Source organism: Polypterus senegalus, chromosome 5, assembly GCF_016835505.1.
Source record: "Polypterus senegalus isolate Bchr_013 chromosome 5, ASM1683550v1, whole genome shotgun sequence".
Lineage (NCBI taxonomy): Eukaryota > Metazoa > Chordata > Cladistia > Polypteriformes > Polypteridae > Polypterus > Polypterus senegalus.
Genome location: NC_053158.1, coordinates 63,897,112 through 63,918,170, shown reverse-complemented (window position 1 = coordinate 63,918,170; position 21,059 = coordinate 63,897,112). Strand labels below are relative to the sequence as shown.

At 39.8% G+C, this 21,059-nt stretch overlaps 1 protein-coding gene across 5 annotated transcripts in view; it reads left to right on the top strand.

Moving 5' to 3' along the window:
- The window catches only part of impact (impact RWD domain protein), a 417,506-nt gene that overhangs the window by 23,741 nt on the left and 372,706 nt on the right, over positions 1–21,059 (top strand). For 4 of the 5 annotated variants that reach the window (XM_039754711.1, XM_039754713.1, XM_039754710.1 and 1 more), the window contains exons 3-4: positions 8,277–8,329; positions 19,733–19,795. In XM_039754711.1, coding sequence (XP_039610645.1) covers positions 8,277–8,329; positions 19,733–19,795 — 116 coding nt within the window. The remainder of the gene's footprint in view (positions 1–8,276; positions 8,330–19,732; positions 19,796–21,059) is intronic. The other variant, XM_039754714.1, reaches the window with a different exon arrangement.

The window sequence follows — 21,059 nt, the reverse complement described above, 5'->3', positions numbered from 1 at the left end:
TCTTTTGATTAAAAAAAGTATAATTAAGTTTGAAATATCATTGAAAATTGAATAAAAGCAAGCTGAAACAATGACAGTTTGAAAGAAGGAGACTTTATAAAAATGAACCCAGAAAATGTAAAATTGGTAAAGTTAACATTTGCTACTATAAAATAATAGATATTCTGATACAGGTTTCAGAAACAAGTGAAATATGAATAATGTTTTAGATTAGATAGATTAAAAAAAGAAGCCAGTATAACACCAGAAAAATAACTGCAATGAAAGCCAAGACAAACCATGAAAAATTTTAAAATAGAAGAATCAGTTTTGCTTCCTGTACTGGATACTAATACATCCCAAGAGCCTTATGAGATTTTGCTAGTAGTCTTGAAAGAAAGCAAAGACATTATTTATAAATCTTCAGTAAATATTATACAATTACTTTATATAGAAGTTTTGAACAGCAAAAGCTATTTGGGGCTCATATCTAGGTCTTCTAAATTTTCAGAGGTATAGGAATAAAATTGATTTCATGCATTTTTACATTAAAATAATAAGACACTTACATGAGTACACAGGCTCAGGAAGTGAAGCAGTTTCAGAAAGAAAACCAAGAAGTGGTTCTCAAGAAAAACAGTTAAGTGCTTGAATCATGTAGTTGAAACTGAAATTGTTACAGGCTTTTAGAAGTTTTTTTGGATAAGATATAGCTACTACTTAACAAAATTAACCGACTGAAGAGTCTACTGTCATGTTAAATAAATTAGATAGATACTTTATTAATCCCAAGGGGAAATTCACAAATAAAGTAGTAAAAAGTGTCCAGGGAACGAGTCCACATAAAAGAAAGTGATAGGAGTGATCGGTAAAATAGAGAAAAAGGTAAAAAAAATAGTGAGCTGCTGGAAAGGCTGCCACTCGTTGCGGTGCCCGAGTCATAATCTAAGGACAATATATATTCTTATAAAAATGTTATATATTGCTTGTAAATGATACATTTAATACCCAGTAATCATTTAGTAATGCATAGATAGGTAGATAGCTAGCTAGCTTGATTGATAGATAGACATATGTAACTAGCAGGAACTCAACTAATGTAAATAAAGTCTATTTCCAGCGCCGCATCCGAGTGGCAGCCTTTCCAGCAGCTCCGTATATGACTTTATCTTTTTACCTTTTTATCTCTATTTTCTCTATTTCACTGATCACTTCTACCACTTTCTTTTATGTGGAATTGCTCCCTGGACACTTTTACTACTATTTGACATGGATTTTACACTCGAGAATCGCCTATTCAAGTAGTCAGCTTAAAGCACTGAGAAGAAATGCTTATGCCGGTGTGGTTCCTTATTTACCTGACGAGGTAAGAAGACGATATCGGGCAGCCGAGCGCAAAGATAAAAGATAAGATTAAATTGAGACAACTTGAGAGAAAATGGCGTTATAAACCGTTGGTGCCTTCTGTGATCCTGGGAAATGTGAACTCACTACCAAATAAGATCGACGAACTGGCTGTGCTGGTGAAAAATGTCAGAACCTACAGAGAATGCAGCTTGCTGTGTTTTAGTGAAACGTGGCTAACGGCTTCCATCCCAGATGCTAACGTGGAGCTACCCGGGTTTAGCACAGTTAGAGCGGACAGAGACGCAAGTACCTGCGGAAAGAAGAAAGGAGGAGGACTTGCTCTCTATGTCAATACAAAGTGGTGCAACTCAGGACATGTAAACGTTAAAATCTCCACTTGCTGCAGGGACATCGAACTGTTGGCCGTAAGTCTGCGCCCTATTACTTGCCCAGAGAGTTTGGACACGTGATTGTTGTTATTATTTACATCCCCCCTCAAGCGCGGAGATGGCGAGTGACATCATCCATTCCGCAGTTGCTAAGTTACAAACGCAGCACCCTGAGGCACTTGTGCTAATCGCTGGAGACTTTAACCATGTAACGCTGGACAAAACATTACCTGCCTTCTCCCAGTATGTGGATTGTAACACTCGGGGAAACAGGACTATTGACCTACTGTATGCAAACGTTAAAGACGCATACAGCGCCACCCCGCTGCCTGCGCTTGGGAAAGCAGATCATAACCTGGTTCTGCTTCAGCCTCAATACAAACCAAGAGTGAGGGCGCTACCTACAACTACACGCTCATTCAGGAAGTGGTCCCCTGAGGCAGAGCAGGCTCTGAGAGACTGCTTTGGAACTACAGACTGGGATATATTGCTTGGGTCACATAGTGAGAACATTGAAGAGGCTGTTGAATGCACAACTGATTACATCAACTTCTGTATGGACATTGTAGTTCCAGTAAGAACAGTATGCTGCTATGCTAACAACAAGCCATGGGTTACAAGTGACATCAAGGGCCTTTTGAACCAGAAGAAAAGGGCTTTTAAAGGTGGTGATCAGCATGAGCTCAAGCGTGCAGAAGGAACTCGAGTCCAGCTCAGGGCGCGAAAGAGCAGTACAGGAGAAAGCTGGAGCAGAAGTTGCAGAACAACAGCATGAAGGAAGTGTGGGATGGGATGAAGATTATCACTGGCTGCAGCTCAAGCGGGTGCCGCCATCGAGACAGACGTGGAGAGAGCAAACCAAATGAACAACTTCTTTAATAGGTTTGATCACAGTAACCCACTCTCACCTCGAGTACTGCATCCTCCAACCATCCTTCTGCTGATACCAGCATAGGTGAGACATCCCCACCCACAATTACAGCAGCCCAGGTGAGCAGAGAGCTGAAAAGACTTTGTGCCAGCAAAGCAGCGGGTCCAGATGGTGTATCGCCACGACTGCTGAAGGCCTGTGCTTTGGAACTGGGGAGTCCTCTACAGCGCATCTTCAACCTGAGCCTGGAACAGGGAGAGTCCCAAGGCTTTGGAAAACATCTTGTATCACCCTGTCCCAAAGGTATCACGTCCTAGTGAGCTGAATGACTTCCGGCCTGTTGCTCTGACGTCACATCTGATGAAGACCATGGAGCGGCTGCTGCTTCACCACCTGAGGCCACAGGTCCGCCACGCCCTCGACCCTCTGCAGTTCACATACCAGGAGAAGGTGGGAGCGGAGGATGCCATCATCTATATGCTACACCGATCCCTCTCCCACCTGGACAGAGGCAGTGGTGCTGTAAGAATTATTGTTCTGGACTTCTCTAGCGCCTTCAACACCATCCAACCTCTGCTACTTAGAGACAAGCTGACTGAGATGGGAGTAGACTCACACCTGGTGGCATGGATTGTGGACTATCTTACAGACAGACCTCAATATGTGCGTCTTGGGAACTGCAGGTCTGACATTGTGTTCAGCAATACAGGGGCGCCGCAGGGGACTGTACTTTCTCCGGTCCTGTTCAATCTATATACATCAGACTTCCAATATGACTCGGAGTCCTGCCACGTGCAAAAGTTCGCTGATGACACTGCTATTGTGGGCTGCATCAGGTGTGGGCAGGAGGAGGAGTACAGAAAGTTAATCAAAGACTTTGTTAAATGGTGCGACTCAAACCACTTACACCTTAACACCAGCAAGACCAAGGAGCTGGTGGTGGATTTTAGGAGGCCCAGGCCCCTCATGGACCCTGTGATCATCAGAGGTGACTGTGTGCAGAGGGTGCAGACCTATAAATATCTGGGAGTGCAGCTGGATGACAAGTTGGACTGGACTGCCAATACTGATGCTCTATGTAAGAAAGGTCAGAGCAGACTATACTTTCTTAGAAGGTTGGCATCCTTCAACATCTGCAGTAAGATGCTGCAGATGTTCTACCAGACAGTTGTGGTGAGTGCCCTTTTCTACGCAGTTGTGTGCTGGGGTGGCACCATAAAGATGATTTTTTTTTATTTTACTGTCTCTCTATTATAAAAAAAAAAATCCTTTGGAATGAATGACTAATAGACGATACTGATCTTCACATTAAGATCACGAAAGACAAATAGAAGAACCGCAAGATGAAAGAGAATGGGCAAAAAAACCCAAAAAAACAGTAGTGTAAAGGGAGGCAGCACACACAGATACAGGTGTCTCAGTGCACATCATTCAATGCACAAAACGTAGATTTACACAATAATGGAACATACACTATGAGAATCTGTGGACCCGCAACAGTTAAAGCAACGACAAGTTTAATTTCAAAGAAAACACAATTCGGTAAGGTGTATATTTATAATGACGGAGAAGCGAGCACAACGCAAGCAGCAGAGACACAAAGTAGGAAAAAGGACAGTGGCTGTAAAGATCGAAGGGCAGCGCTACAGCAGCCGCCCCACCCACCGCGAGCAGTGTTATATGTCCTGCAAGAAAGAATTTAACCACGCTGGGGGTCGTATTGTTTTTACAACGTCATGCGAGACCAGGCAGTGAGCCATCATTTAAAACAACTCGACAGACATCGAACCTAGCAGTTGTTGGATTGCATCTGTCAGACAAGCATCATGTTCTCCCAGCTCTTAAAACAATGACAAGAGACGAGCAAAACGTGCAGCTCGCCAGCAGTTGATGCGATGGCATATCCTTAGCATGCGTTCAGCTGCCCCTCCCCTTCACAACACGAGCAGCATTATACGTCTGGCGAGGAAGAGATGTAACCACACACGGGGCCAAAAATAAAGGACAAGTATTGTTTTTACAAAAGTTTTTAAAGTAAAAGTGAAAATAATGCATATGTAACAATTCCCAAGAAAATAACAATCTCTTTAAATTGTATATTGCCTGCCTAAGGTAAAGTCATCCTTGATGGATCGCAGGAATCGCGGGAAACAGGGGGCCTTTCATCGGATTAGCGCAATTTCAGGTGTGGAATGGCCAAATGGGAGAGGCAGCTTGATGAATGAGGTCTCCAGGACTCTAAACAAATCCAAATCATATTATTTAATATCATCTAATGTGAAATTCTACTCCGTACTTCTAGAATTTTTATTTTTATACTGTATTGAGGATTTATTCTGTTCTATGTATTGCACTGTATTTTTTTGACACCCACTGCACACCCAACCTACCTGGAAAGGGGTCTCTTTTTGAACAGCCTTTCCCAAGGTTTCTTCGATTTTTTTTTCCCTACAAGGGTTTTATTTTGGGAGTTTTTTCTGGTCTTCTTAGAGAGTCAAGGCTTGGGTGGGCTGTCAAGAGGCAGGGCCTGTTAGATAGATAGATAGATAGCTTATGTGGTGATTGTGAAAGTATTTGTGATTTCAGCTTCTTGTGTCATTTATAGTGTGTAGGCAAGCTATATGATGAGATTTTAGGCTAGTGCTGCAGTACACATCTTGTTTAGTTTACATAATATAGTTTCTGTACACATTTGACATTTTCTTCATGGAGAGCTGTATATTTACTGCTAGTCAGCATGTAATGCAATGTCGTGTTTTGCTAAGCTGTCAGTTGCATACAAGGCCATTTTCACTAAAAGAAGAGACTTGACAAAGTTGCAGAATGCTGTCTGTCCCTCCTCCCCCTACATTCCTGAAGGACACCAAATGTAGTGGCAGAACAACTTTGCAACACTGATATTAGGTGTTCTAGATGTCATACTGGTTTGATTTTCTTGTAGTGAATCACAGGTTAAAGGGGTGGACTCTTTTGTCTGCAAGAGTTAACAGCCAATGTGCATGCACTTGAAGACTCATACAATACATACAATGCCTGCAAACAGTGAAGAACAATGGCTGCTCGATAAAAGAAAGAAAGCAAATATTTTAAACTGGAAGAAACTAAATGGGTGCCACATCTTATGAAGGAGAGGCTTGATAAACATTGGAGTCAGAACCAATACTGATTTGTGTATATTTTTGTACATTATGTATCTTATTATGGTGTGGTCCACATTGATTGGCGGCTAAAATGAGATGATCTTGAGCTACTTTTGTGAAGCAGTATGTTATTTGGTATTGTGATGAGAAGTTATGGGGCAATTAGGTAATCATGCATCTCTTCATTTTCTTTTGAGCTAGAAAACACTCCCATTCTCTTTAGAAACAAGAAACTCACTCATACATTTCTCTGCAGATTAAAAACAATTCTTTTGGGCCTGAAAGCTACTTTTATTAAGGCTCTTAGAGTTGAACACTCTGAAATGTCTTTGATTACTGTGTAGGGAATCACTAGCTGTAAGATCCATACTTCTAAACTTCAGCTCTGTGCCAGTGACTGAATTGAATCTGAGAAAAGAAGCATTACTTTACGAAGAGAGTCTTGAAACCTAAACTATTATGTCAGAAGTAATTATATTTTTCAGTATAGTGTTGCAAAAGTTACAGAAAAGAGCCTAACACTTAATGTATTATGCAGAAAACACCATGGACAAAGGTCTTCAGGGCAAACACAAACAGTGCATTGCATCACAACTAAAGTGCTTCACTTGAACCTGGAGTAACACATTGCATCATACAGTTGTGCTGGAAAGTTTGTGAACCCTTTAGAATGACAGTGGCAGGTGGGGAGTTTGACTGGGGCGGTACACCTGTCACACTGTAACGCAGGTGTCCCAAGGCGAGCTCAGGGAGGCCAGAAACCTCCCGTGGAGCAGAAGGGTACTGAAAGCAAAAGTTCACATACTTTTGCCACTCACAAATATGTAATATTCGATCATTTTCCTCAATAAATAATTGGCCAAGTACAATATTTTTGTGTCATTTGTTTAACTGGTTTCTCTCTATCTACTTTTAGGACTTGAGTGAAAATCTGATGATGTTTAAGGTCATATTTATGCAGAAATATAGAAAATTCTAAAGAGTTAACAAACTTTCAAGCACAACTGTATATCTCCTTTAAATGCTTGGTGCCATTGTACTGAGATATGTTAGAAGTCTAAGTAGCTAGCTAAGTAGCTAGTGAATAGTTACAGCAGCTGGAGATCTGCTTTCTCATGTTTATTTCTTTGTTCTAAGCTCATGACTTACTGTGTCAGGTAAACTACTTGCTTTTAGAAGCTTTTCACTAATTTCAGACAAAGAGGCTTAAGTCACTGTTGTGGTATCCCGGCTGGGACGCCCAGGAGGACCGGAGAAGGGCTTGTGCCTCCTCCAGACTGCGAGGGGGCGTCCGCCCTGGTTATGTTGGGGGCCACGGGTAAGGGGCTTAGAAGCCCAGCCCTGTAGGGACCCGTGGCCACCGCCAGGTGGCACCCCGGTGCCTGAATATCCCTGGAGCCCAGCACTTCCGCCACACCAGGAAGTGCTGGGGGGAAGACGACAGGGGACACCCGGACAGCTTCCGGGTGCGCAGCCGGGACTTCTGGCACTTCCGCCACACTGGGGCATGGCTACGGAGGAATGCCGGGAAGCAGCTGGAGCCCATGCGGGTTCCTATTTAAGGGGCCGCCTCCCTTCAGTCGATGGCGAAGTCGGGTGGAAGAGAGACGGAGCTGGAGAAAGGACTGGAGGCGGCCAGGAGAAAGGCATTGAAACGGAGAGGCCTGGACATTCGGCAAACGGTGCTGGAGGCACTTGGGTTTGAGGTACACGTGATTGTAAATATAGTTGTAAATAAACAGTGTGTGGTGGATCCAACGATGTCCGTCTGTCTGTGTCCGGGTTCAAGTTCACACTGTCTAACTGTTAGATTTCAATCAACCATATCTATGCATTAAAGGAAAAATTAATGTGACATTACGCTAAATTTCCAAAGAGAAATACTAAATGAAAAAGCTAGTAGAATAATGAAACTGCAGAAACCTTCTAAAGGAAATAAAAACACCTACTTCAGTCTTATATTTGTCTGTCTTGTGTGTGTTATGATAGTTAAAAATCAAAGCCAATCATTAATTAACTAATTTATTTATAATCAAGTAGTTGATCTGTTCCAGTTCCTAACACCTACTGTATCTTTTGAAAGTAGGAGTGACTGCAGAGCAACATGTATCAGAAGGGGACATGCAAATGCCACACAGATATTGGCTAGATTAAAACCAAGGACACTAGAGCTGTGTGACAACAAGGATAACATCTGACACACTGTGTCACCTCCTTCATTTTTAGATTTTTTTAACACAAAAATACATTTTTCTAGTCAAAATTAGTCATATCCTATGCTGTGCTGATATTTCTTAATAAATGATTTGGGTTTTTTTGTTCAAATTTTGTTAATATATTAAATGTATTTTATTTTAAATGGACTGTTAACAAAAAGGTGATGTTCTGCCCATAGACAAACTGAGGTCCCACTGAAATTTCTTAAAATCAGTATGTGTTTTGGGTATTTTTTTACCTTAAAATATCTTACTTTAAAATTTATTTGTTCTTATTTACATTATGTTTTGAAAGCTTTTTTGAACTTTCTTATTTCTTATTACTCCCAAATAGGTAATTCTTCCTCCGGATTACCCTGGTGTATCTCCTCCCATCTATCAACTGAAGTAAGTCTAATTTTTACAAATGTGGTGCATATTGATTTTTTTCTTCTTTAGTTTCCCCTTTGGCTTCGTTAAAATATTGAATTAAAACATTCTTCAACCCACTGATTCAATTCAGATGTTTTGGGGGCTAGAGATTATAGCACCAGGACTGGGTGCGGGGCAAGTAACAACCCTGGACAAGGTGCCAGTCTATCACAGGCCTTACTCACACCAATTTGGAATCCCCATTTAAATTGCCTGTTTTAGGGATATAAGTGGAAAAAATGACTACCCGGAGGAAAATCCAGGAGACTTTGCAAATTCTACTCAAAAAACATCCAGGTTTGATATTTAAACCCAAGAATTAAATTATCAACTCACAAGCTTATAAATTGAAAATCATCTGGAAACTTTATGAGGTAAAGAATGTGCATGAGAGAAAAGATTAAGAATATATACTGTATATTTAGAGGTCTTTGTTGGGTGTTGCAATTTAGTTTCTATTATTTAGTCCTCATGAATGTGTTAAGTTTATTTTAACAAAGCTCCCATAAGAGTTACCTAAATGAATGGTGTGCTTTATATGTGGCCTGTTTGGGAAGGATGACAAAATATTTCTTCACTTTCTCTGTTTTGTGTCCTACATACTGTAGGCGTTTTTAACACTTTACAGCGAACAAGAGGAGGAGGAGTTGGCTGGCCTGTGTTGTAGTAGAGAATTGCTGGAATTGGCCCAGGTGTCCTTTAGAGAGAAAAGGTGCACACTGTCCAGGTGCATCAGCTTCAGAATTGGAAGTGTCAAACCTTTTTGAGATCCTTGAGAAGCTGGACATTGTCTGTGACAACTCTGAGGTGGTAGCCAGGCACGAGGACCTTCAACAGGCCTTCTCAAAACCAGTCCCCAGAAAGAGAGAGGTTGTGGTAGTTGTGGACTCAGTCATTAGGGGGGTTGAAGCACAGGTTTGTTCCAGAGTCAGCGAGTCTTGCACAGTGTATTGTCTTCCATGTGTACAGGTGGGAGACATCCCTGGAAGTGTGGAAAAGATTTTACTCAGAGCGGTTTTCACTGTCCCGGTAGGAAGAAATGTCAGTTCTGCAATATAAATTTAAATAAGTGCCAAGTAGAGAGGCAGAACCGAAACAAAGTCTTCTACTAAGTTCTACGTATGCCACGTGACAATCTAGGTAAGACTGAGAAAATTAGAAGGTTTAATGCATGGCTCAAAATGTGGTGTAGATTAGAAGGGTATATGTTTATGGAGTATTAGGACTCCTGTTGGAACAAATGGGACCTGTTCTGTAGTGAGTATTGTTTAAACTCGGAAAGGGGCAGGGATGGGGGTGTTATTAGCAGGGAGATTAGAACAGGCCAGGTTTAGAATGGTACATGAAAGGATGAAAAATAGTGTAAAATAAATATGTACGTAGTAATGTAAAGTGCAAATTTAAAATAAGTAACACATTAAAAATAGATTGCCTTAATGCTAGAAGTATCACAAATAAAACAAGTGATTTGGAGTTGTATGTAACAAAGCATAATTATGATATTATAGCAGTAAAAGAAACCTGTCTAAATAGCAAACATGAGGATGAGTATAATATAGATAGGTAAACATTTTTAGGATGAACAGATAGAACACAAAAGGAGGTGGGTTGTTATTTATGTAAAACAAAGTTTAAATGCATTGATGATGAGCCACATCTTAATGAGAATGTCTGGATTCGTTTGGAAAGGATTAGGGAAAGAGACCTTATTTTAGGGTTTTGTTATTGACTCCCCAATGCAGACAGTAATTTTGATGCACTTTTTTTTCAATGCAATCTTTTTAATAATATTAGAAAGACAAGTTTACAGGTGAATATTAAAGTAATGGGGGACTTTAACTAATTAATTATTAAGCTGGCTAAGTTTGCAACTGACGATTTTTACTTATAATCAGTGACTGTTTTGTAGCACAATATGTTAAAGCACCTGTCTAGATTCAGTATTTTGTAATAATCAGGATAGAATTATAATTGTAGAGGTGATTGAACCACTAGGGTCAAGTAACCACAATATAATACAATTATCAGTGTTTTCGCAGAGCATGGATGCAATGACTAAAACTGTTAAGTTTAACTTTGGTAGGGCAGATTTTGAACAGATGCAACAATGTCTAAAAGGAAGGATGTGGGATAATCTTTTAAGTGTGGCGACATTTGAGGAGCTGTGGAATGGATTTAAAAACATATTATATATAATGTAGGACAGGTACATCCTGAATTTTTTAATTAGTAGTAAATTAACAAAACTCTTCAGCAGGTAAGCAAAAAGAAAAAGAAAGAGTTGCAAAGAAAAAAACAGCTGTATAAGGCATATAAAGCTCATAACTCCAATGCAAATTGTAGGGTGCGTTTAGCATTAGGGCAACCATGAAGAAGGATATTAGGGAAGCTGAAAGACAGTCAGAGAGGAATATAGCATTTAAGGTGAAACATGACCCAGGGGGATTCTTTAAATATTTTATTACTAAAAGAACAGTCAAGGTGGAGGTGAAGTGCATCAGAAATAGAAAAGGGGAATTAAAATATACAGGCAGTGAAATAGCGGATGCTCTAAACTTGCATTTTTCTGAAGCTTTCACAATGAAAGGATATGGTTAACCTCCCAGCGTTAACAGGAAATGCTAAGGTGGTACTGAATGATTTAGAAATTGCAGAGGGAGAATGACTGCTGAGATTAAATAGATTGAAGTCAAACAAATCACCAGGACCAGATAATATTTATCCTTGAGTTCTTGAGGAAGTAAATGAGTACTTATATAAATCCTTGATGCATATTTTTATGAAGACACTGCACACTCAAGAAATTCTGAAGGACTGAAAAATGACAGATATTATCCCATTATATAAAAAGGATGATCAGGCACATCCAAGTAGCTCTATTAATGAAAAGAATTATTAAGGAGAAGATTGAGCAATGCATTGTAAGAACAGGAGTTTCTCTGAACAGTCAGCATGGGTTCAGACAAGGGAGTTTGTTTTTTTACCAACAATTTACTAACATAATTCAATGACAATTGCTGACATTAACAGTGAGATTACTGCACTGCCACCACTGCAAATAGATGTCTACTCTGTAACCTATCTTATCATTCTTGGAGATCAGACCTATGATGGGGCTGTCAACAGAAAACTTAATAATGGAGTTTGAGCTATGTCTGGCCATACTGTCAGAGATAAACAAGGAGTACAGAATTGGGTTCAGCACTCTTCCCTGTGGAGTCCCTTGATTGACAGTTATCACGGAAGATGTGATGCTATCAATCCATACATATTGAATTATGTTGTTTAGGACGTACACAATCCAATTACAGGAAGAAAGGCTAAGTCCTAATTTTAGAGTGTTAAATGCTGATCTGTAGTTTATAAACAGAACTATGGCATAATAATTTTTATTATCCCTTTGTGCCAAGACGGTATGAAGTTCAAGTGATATGGCATCCTCTGTGGACTAATTATAATTATTTGTAAACTGAAAGTCATTTTGTGTTCCAGAACCAGTCTCTCAAATCACTTCTTCACACTTGGATTGAGTGCTACAGGTCTGTAGTCATTCAGACAGTCTACTTTTCTTTTCTTAGCTATAGCAATGATTGTTGTCCTTTTGAATAAGGGAAAAGTGTGAGTTGTCCAGATATGTCCAAATGGCCTGAAATCAAGAAATTAATTGACATCAAATTATTTTCTTGAAAGGAATTAGCAATCAAAATTAGTTGTACTTGTCTGTTTAAATTGTAGTATTTGTCTTCATTTTTGTGGTTAATTTTAAAAAAGAGAGCAATTTGTTAGAAGTAATAGTTTTGTGATGTGTGAAGAATTCAATGGCAGTTTTACATATATGTCCAACCATTTCCATTGTGATGTATGGCTGTGGCCCCTGCCCAGCCAGGAGGCCGATATACTGGAAGGAATGGGAGAGCAGATGTCCACAGGACACTGCCTCCCCCAAAGTGCTAGAGGGCAGCACCCCTGGGTTGCTGTGGCTCCACAGATTCCTGCAGGGCTTCTTGGGAGTTGGAGCTTGGGACAGCCTTGTTGGGTTCCATTGGGGCTGCCAAGGAGAGCTGCAGAGCCCTACATTGGGCTTCCACCGCATCTGGGAGTGATTCCAGATCTGCCTAATGAGCCACCTGGAACACTCCCAGGAGCACCATAAAAGGAGCCACCTTACTTCACTTGGGGAGTCAGATTCAGGCGGAAGAGGGACGAAGCTTGCCAGAGGAGGAGTGGAGGCAGAACAAGGAAGAGAAAGAAAGAAAGAAGGTGTATATGTTGTTTTATTAGTGCTTCTACAGCGCTAGGCAGTGGGGAACAAAAGTAAAAGCTGTTCCCCACAGTAATAAAGCTGTGTTGTTTTGCAAGACTTGTGTCTGTGTCTGTCTGTGTTGGCGTTTGGGCGCTGTAGCGCCCTTTGGTGGCCACACCCTGTTAATTGGCAGAATAGTGAGTAGCAGTATATGATACATTTTTATAAAAACAAATAAACCCCATATGGGTTTGCAGTGGAGGTGTATTGTAATTGAAATGTTTTTTTATAGATAGAATATATCACACTAAAGATTATAATTACACATTATTTAATTAAGGGGTGTTTCATATTATTTATTTGGTCATTGTATCATTATGGCAGCTGCTAGGATCATGTTTGAAATGTCAGAAGTTATTGGTGACAGTATTGTGAATTTACTAATTTTTTTCAGTTGCTCCAAAAACAAGACAATTGTAGAGAGAGTTATCATAGAATAATGGGGCACTGAATATTGCCATTGAAGGTTTTTTAAATTTAGATCTACCCTTGTGCATGTAGATAAAGTCAAGAATCAAGAAATGCAGCCTTGATTTCTACTAATATTCAGCAATTTACCCTGCCAATAGTTACTCTTATCATAGTTTTTAATTTATATTCTGTTTGGGTATTAATTTAGACTTGGGTTTTACATTAGTTATCCTTATTTATAAATGCAGAATCTTCTTTAATAGATGTATTTATACTGTATGTAGTTGATGACAGATGGTTCATTTATTTGTGTTTAGTGTTTGTTTTTTGAATCCTTCGGATAAAAAGCACAGCTACTACATAATGAATAGCTAGAGTTTCAAATATATAAGTTCTCAAAAATTATTTGAATTGCACATTTTGAATATATACTGTTTTTATTTAAGTATACAAGGCTGTACTCCTAGCATGAAAGCAATCTTTGCTTCCATTTGGGAGATGGGAATCATCCCAACTGACTGGAAGATGGGACTTGTTGTCCCTATCTGGAAAGGGAAGGGTGATCACCTGGATTATGCCAACTACAGGGGGGTAACAGTACTTTCGGTGCTGGGTAAGGTCCTTGCTAGGGTCATACTCAGTCTGTGATCACTTGCTCACCAACCAGTGAGTGAAGTAGCCGGTTTTGCTAAGAAGCCTTCCATTGACTGCATCCTGGCAGAGGGTTCTCATCGAGCACAAACACGAATATCGGCAGAGTTTCTTTGCAGCCTTTATCGATTTTAATAAAACAGTTGAATCAGTTGATTGAGCTTCCCTGTTGGGACATCCTGAGACTTCATGGGATTCCCCCAAAGTTGCTGGATATCATGGCCAGCCTGAACACAGGTACTCTGAGTGCTGTGCAGAGTGGAGGCTGGACCTGTGCATTTTTCTCAGTTGATTCTGGGGTTCGTCAGGGGTATGTTCTTGCTCCTGCTATGTTCAAAACTTGCATGAACTGGGTGCTGGGCAGGGTCGTGCGGCTGTGAGACATCTGTTGGTGAAGAAAGATTCACTGATGTTGACCTTGCCGACAATGGTGTGATCTTCACAGAGTCAATTGAGGATTTTATTGGGGCTCTCAAAATACTGAGTGAGGATTTTGAATGTTTGGGCTTGTGAGTGTCCTGAATAAGAAACAAAATCCAGGCCTTTAATGACCTTTTATGCACAGCGGTTAGCAGTGGGTCTGTCTGCGGAGAGAATGTCAACAACAACAACAACAACATTTATTTATATAGCACATTTTCATACAAACAGTAGTTCAAAGTGCTTTACATAATAAAGAATAGAAAAATAAAAGACACAATAAGAAAACAAAATAAGTCAACATTAATTAACATAGATTAAGAGTAAGGTCCAATGGCCAGGGGGGACAGAAAAAACAAAAAGAACTCCAGACGGCTGGTGAAAAAAATAAAATCTGTAGGGATTCCAGACCATGAGACCGCCCAGTCCCCTCTGGGCATTCTACCTAACATAAATGAAACCGTCCTCTTTGGATTTAGGGTTCCCATGGAAGGACTTGATGATGATGATGGTCACGTAGACTTCTGCCTTTTAATCCATCCATCATTGTTGGAGCATCATGAAGCTTTGAGTAGGTGGAGGTGGCACAGGCCACCACCACAAAGAAACTGGAAAAAAGAAACAGAAGAGAGAGTAGGGGTCAGTACAGATTTTAGAGCCACCATGAATAGTTATTATGATGAATTGAACATACAGAGTATCATGATTAAGTTAAATTAAGTTAAACTGAAGTTCTAAAAAGGCCATGTTAAAGTAATGTGTTTTCAGCAGTGTTTTAAAGTGCTCTACTGTATTAGCCTGGCGAATTCCTATTGGCAGGCTATTCCAGATTTTAGGTGCATAGCAGCAGAAGGCCGCCTCACCACTTCTTTTAAGCTTTGTTCTTGGAATTCTAAGGAGATACTCATTTGAGGATCTAAGGTTACGATTTGGAATATAAGGTGTCAGACATTCCGATATATAAGATGGGGCGAGATTATTTAAGGCTTTATAAACCATAAGCAGAATTTTAAAGTCAACCCTGAATGACACAGGTAACCAGTGTAGTGACATTAAAACTGGAGAAATGTGTTCGGATTTTCTTTTCCTAGTTAGGATTCTAGCAGCTGCATTCTGCACTAGTTGCAAACGATTTATGTCTTTTTTGGGTAGTCCTGAGAGTTGGTGTCGACCTCGTTGAGAGGTTTACTTACCTTGGCAGCAACATTCATGCCAATGGTGTCTCTTCCTATAAAGTCAGTAAACGGATTGAGAGAGCATGGGGTATCATGAGGTTGCTGGGAAGGAGTGTGTGGCACTCACGGTATCTCTGCAAAAGGAAAAAGGTCCAAGTCTTTAGAGTCCTGGTGCTTCCTGTTTTGCTATATAGTTGCATGACATGTATGCTATCCAGTGACCTGAGGCAAAGACTGGATTCCTTCGGTGCTGTGTCTTCCTGAATTCCTGAATGATGCATATTTACCTGTATTGTGAGGTAGAATCAGTAATGGCACTATGGCCATGTGGCATGATTCCTTGAGGGTGATCCAGCTCACAGGAACCTCATTTTTGAGGAACTGAGCAGCTGGACCAGGCCAAGAGGACATCAACATAGCACATTGCTGTAGCAGATAGATGGTCATTTCCGGGAGGTGGGACTGGATTGTGTGCCTGCCTGGGAATTCCCAACCGGGATCCCAAGCTGTTTCATCATGTGGTGGGTATGACAACAGGCTGTAGCAGTGCATGCTCCCCAACCTGTCCTGACCTGACCTGACCTGATACAGCCCCAATTCCAATGAAGTTGGGACGTTGTGTAAAACGTAAATAAAAACAGAATACAATGATTTGCAAATCCTTTTCAACCTATATTCAATTGAATACACTACAAAGACAAGACATTGAATGTTCAAACTGATAAACTTTATTGTTGTTTTGCAAATCTTCACTCATTTTGAATTTGATGCTTGCAACATGTTCCCAAAAAGCTGGGACAGGGGCATGTTTACCACTGCGTTATATCACCTTTCCTTTTAACAACACTCAATAAGCATTTGGGAACTGAGGACACTAATTGTTGAAGCTGTGTAGGTGGAATTCTTTCCCATTCTTGCTTGATGTACAACTTCAGTTGCTCAACAGTCCTGGGGTCTATGTTGTCGTATTTTGAGCTTCATAATGCACCACACATTTTCAATGGGAGACAGGTCTGGACTGCAGGCAGGCCAGTCTAGTACCCACACTCTTTTACTACAAAGCCACACTGTTGTAAAACATGCAGAATGTGGCTTTGCATTGTCCTGCTGAAATAAGCAGGGACATCCCTGAAAAAGACGTTGCTTGGATGGCAGCATATGTTGCTCCAAAACCTGTATGTACCTTTCAGCATTAATGGTGCCTTCACAGATGTGCAAGTTACCCATGCCATGGGCACTAACACACCCCCATACCATCACAGATGCTGGCTTTTGAACTTTGCGCTGATAACAATCTGGATGGTCCTTTTCCTCTTTGGCCCAAAGGACACGACGTCCATGATTTCCAAAAACAATTTGAAATGTGGACTCATCAGACCACAGCACACTTTTCCACTTTGCGTCATTCCATCTCAGATGAGCTCGGGCCCAGAGAAGCCGGCAGTGTTTCTGGGTGTTGTTGATATATGTCTTTCGCTTTGCATGGTAGAGTTTTAACTTGCACTTGTAGATGTAGCGACGAACTGTGTTAACTGACAATGGTTTTCTGAAGTATTCCTGAGCCCACGTGGTAATATCCTTTACAGAATGATGTTGGTTTTTAATGCAGTGCCGCCTAAGGGATCGAAGGTCACAGGCATCCAGTGTTGGTATTCGGCCTTGCCGCTTACGCAGAGATTTCTCCAGATTCTCTGAATCTTTTGATGATATTATGGACAGTAGATGATGAAATCCCTAGATTCCTTGCAATTGTACATTGAGAAACGTTGTTCTTAAACTGCTGGACTATTTGCCCACGGGTGAACCTCGCCCCATCCTTGCTTGTGAACAACTGAGCCTTTTGGGGATGCTCCTTTTGTACCCAATCATGACAAACATCTGTTTCCAATTAACCTGTTCACCTGTGGAATGTTCAAAACAGGTGTTTTTTGAACATTCCTCAACTTTCCTAGTCTTTTGCTGCCCTGTCCCAACTTTTTTAGAACGTGTTTCATGCATCAAATTCAAAATGAGTGAAGATTTGACAAACTACAATAAAGTTTATCAGTTTGAACATTGGATATCTTGTCTTCATAGTGTATTCAATTGAATATAGGTTGAAAAGGATTTGCAAATCATTGTGTTCTGTTTTTATTTATGTTTTACACAACGTCCCAACTTCATTGGAATTGGGGTTGTACAAGGTGTTATCACACACGTGCGAATAGGAGGACGTTGTGTGGACCAAGTAATGGTAATTCCACGCCAGGCCAGGGGAGGGCGGGGTGCATTAAACCTTCTCTTGCTATCTCTACAGACCAGCCGCGGGAAAACCTATCTGAATCAAGAACGTCACTTCCAGTTCCGGCGCCCAGGAAAACGTCACTTCCAGTTCCGGCGCCCAGAAGATTGTCACTTCCAGTTCCGGCGCCCAGAATATTGTCACTTCCGGTCCCGGCTCCCAGACTGATGTCAGAGAAACATCACTTCCGGTCAACCTACATCACTTCCAGTTAACATACGTCACTTCCTGTTTGGCCATTTAAAACCGCCATCTTTTCAAACCTTGATCAGTTCTGTTTTGGACTCCATACTGGCAACATCATTGCATGAGCTTAAAAGAATCCTTTGCAGCTAGGAATATTATACGGGTGGCTGCCCCAAACCTTTTCTACGTGTGTCGAGTTGCTTCATTTTTACAGTGTGCATTCTCAAGATTTGCCAGAGTGACATAACTGTATTTTGTTGAAGTGCTTGAATTTTTGAAACTGCTGTACTACCAGTGGTGGCCTCAATGTGTACAATGAAGAGAGCATGCCATGATTAGAATTAGTGAAAATTAATAAGAATAATTATTGTGCAAAGAAAAATTCTTAAGTCATTGAATTTTTTGTTTTTAGGAAGTATAGCTTAGTAAAGTCAAAATATTCAGACTGAAGGTTTCATCATATGAGGAATGTTTTGTCTGCTATGCTGAACCATGTAATAAGTGTCTGAGGATTGAAAATTGCGATGCATAGTTCTTTGTCCAGCTTTTAAGTGCTATTATGTTAGGTTGTTTAGACTTCAAGATGTGACTCATTCTTCACTTATATAAATAATAATAATGGGGCTAATTCAGGGCTAATTTTATTAATGCTGAAATAATACAAAACATCTACAGTAGAGCTTGTGAATTTTGTTCCAAGAACTCTGTTGTTCAGAATGGGGGTTTATAGACGTCAGAAAGAGCCTTCACCAAGTCCCCTGTCGAAATGTATTGTAGCAGTGTTTATTGAATGAAAATCAAAACCTCTGAGAGCCTTTATACATTGTATAACCTTAGCACAATTCAGGGAAGGTGTGAGGTCTTAAATCCAATGGTCTGACTTTAAGGCTCTCTGTCAAAAGACAAAGAATGTACTGATGCATTCTTCATGTAATCATTCTGAAGGTATTTTCAAATGGCAGACTTTATCAGACTCTGAATATTTTTGTCTAAAAATACTGTAGTTAACAGCAGTAAGGGTAAAGGAATTAATCTCTTCTAATGGTGCCTAACTTAAAAACACTGCCTTTGAAACACTAAGTGTTTTCCACTGCTAGACTAGCTAAAGACTTTTCTTTCTTTCTTTCTTTCTTTCTTTCATATATATACACATCCCGGCACATGCTCACATTCACACTTTCATGGTACTAATTTAGAGTTCCCATTCAAATTGAAACATATATGGCTTTAAGGGTAGGTAGAAAAATTGTACCCTTGCAGAATTACTTGTGTTATTTTTTTTTAAATATGTTTATTGACTCTTGTCATCTCTTTGTTATCTGCGCTAAATTGAAGACAGTATAACACATCCCTAAGCTGTTCTGAAGTATGTAGTGGTATAGGATGCAATATAAGCATGGAAACTACATTAGAGTGATCATTGAGTATGGGTGTATATTGCAAAGGCAGTTTATAGAAGGATGAAGGCCTCAGTTAAAATGCCTACAATGTACATGCTTAGTAGTATTAAATCAAAAGCAAAGCCAAAACATGTCTAAGAGGGATTCTTGCAGGCTGTGAAGTTATGGAGGTCTATATACTGTATAAGTTGCACAAGTTGAAGAGCAATGCATTCTTTATAGAATGGTTTTTAACTTGTTAAATCTGAGTTCAGTTTTGGAGTTTGCTTTTTCTTCTCATGATTTCATGTATTTTCTGCAGGTATTGAGGTTTTTTTTCCCTAATCAATATATATTAGAGTGCTCTGCTAGAATTCCAGTGGGCTGGAATTCTGCCCATTCACAATGTCTGTGCTGTACACAATACTGCCTGAATAGTCTCCGACTCCTCATAACAAAGAAGTGGAGAAAGCAGCTTTAGAAAATAGATGAATGGATAATTTAGTAATTTTATAATGTTAAATCCTACCAATAGATTCATTATTATCCCTAATACTATTTTGTTTATTGCAGTTCTCCTTGGCTAAGAGGTGCTGAACGTATGGAACTTTCTAATAGTTTAGAAGAAATATATGCGTAAGTAAATATTAACTGTTCTTCCTTTCAGCAAGACTTTTTAAATTTTGTGAACAAAGTCACCACATTTTTGTCCTGTTATTGAATGTTTAAATACACATCAAAGGTTTTATTTTTCTCAAACCACATTGGTAAACATTTTGTAAGAAGACACATGTAGATGTTCACATGGAAATCACAAACTCACAAATTACAGCAGCTTAACATCTGGAATATCTGAAGTCATGACTTAATGGCTCAAACAATACTCTAGTTATTTCATGTGTTATGCTTATGTAGGTGGTTGAAATTTAAATTTTGGAAAAATTGGGTTTCAAATGTTCAGCATGCATTTTCTTATTTGCTGTTAAGATGCCTGTTCTTACCCTCTTGCTGTGCTCTAACTCCTCTGTTACTCTCTCTGTCTATGCTGGAAGTAGCAGCACTATAGATGTGAAAAGGGGCTATAAAGTGACTTGTTACATGCTGTTTATTCCACCTGTTTCTTTTTGTTTTTAAACTTACTTTTCAGCCTCATTTCAAGTTGTGAAAAAGGGAATAAAGTCAAAAGGAATTTGAACATTGGGCTGGGGTGAACTTTATTATACTAAGTAAGATCTATTATTTTAATGCAAAGTACACCAGTTGTTAGTTTACACACATGTGCGCCATTAAGCAGATGGCAAGAAATACAGTAAGTAACTCATTTAAGGGAAGGCTAAACTTACACATTTTTAGCATTCTAATGCTAAGTATCAGGGAGGAAGAATACACACTCCCTAAATGTGAGATTTTCTTATTAAATAATAGGAACAAAAGTACACAGTTTTATAAAAGATAAATACACAAAAGCTGGTGAACCATAAGTAATGGCCGGTTTATACTTCAAGCTCAAAAAGCATGGCTGCCATGCATTCCCATCATTCATTTGACACAACCTCTGAGCACATCTTCAGAAATTAACGCGAAACCTTCATGAATTGCAGTATCAACAAAAAATTGCGCAGTGTGCTCAAGTTAGAACGTGACGTCAGAGTCTTTGTTTTACTATCAACATGTGACAGCAAGCAGCTTTGGATATCCTGCAGGGTCAGTATGTGTGCTTCAATGTTTGATGAATGGTTCTATGTGGTGAAGCAAATCCTCAAACTTAAATGTTAACATACAAATGTATTTGTGGTGCTGCTCTTCATTTATTTTTCGCATACGCAATACAAGCGTTGCATATTCCCCTTCGTAATTATCTGATACATTTTAAAGGTCTCACACTTTCGGAACAGCATCA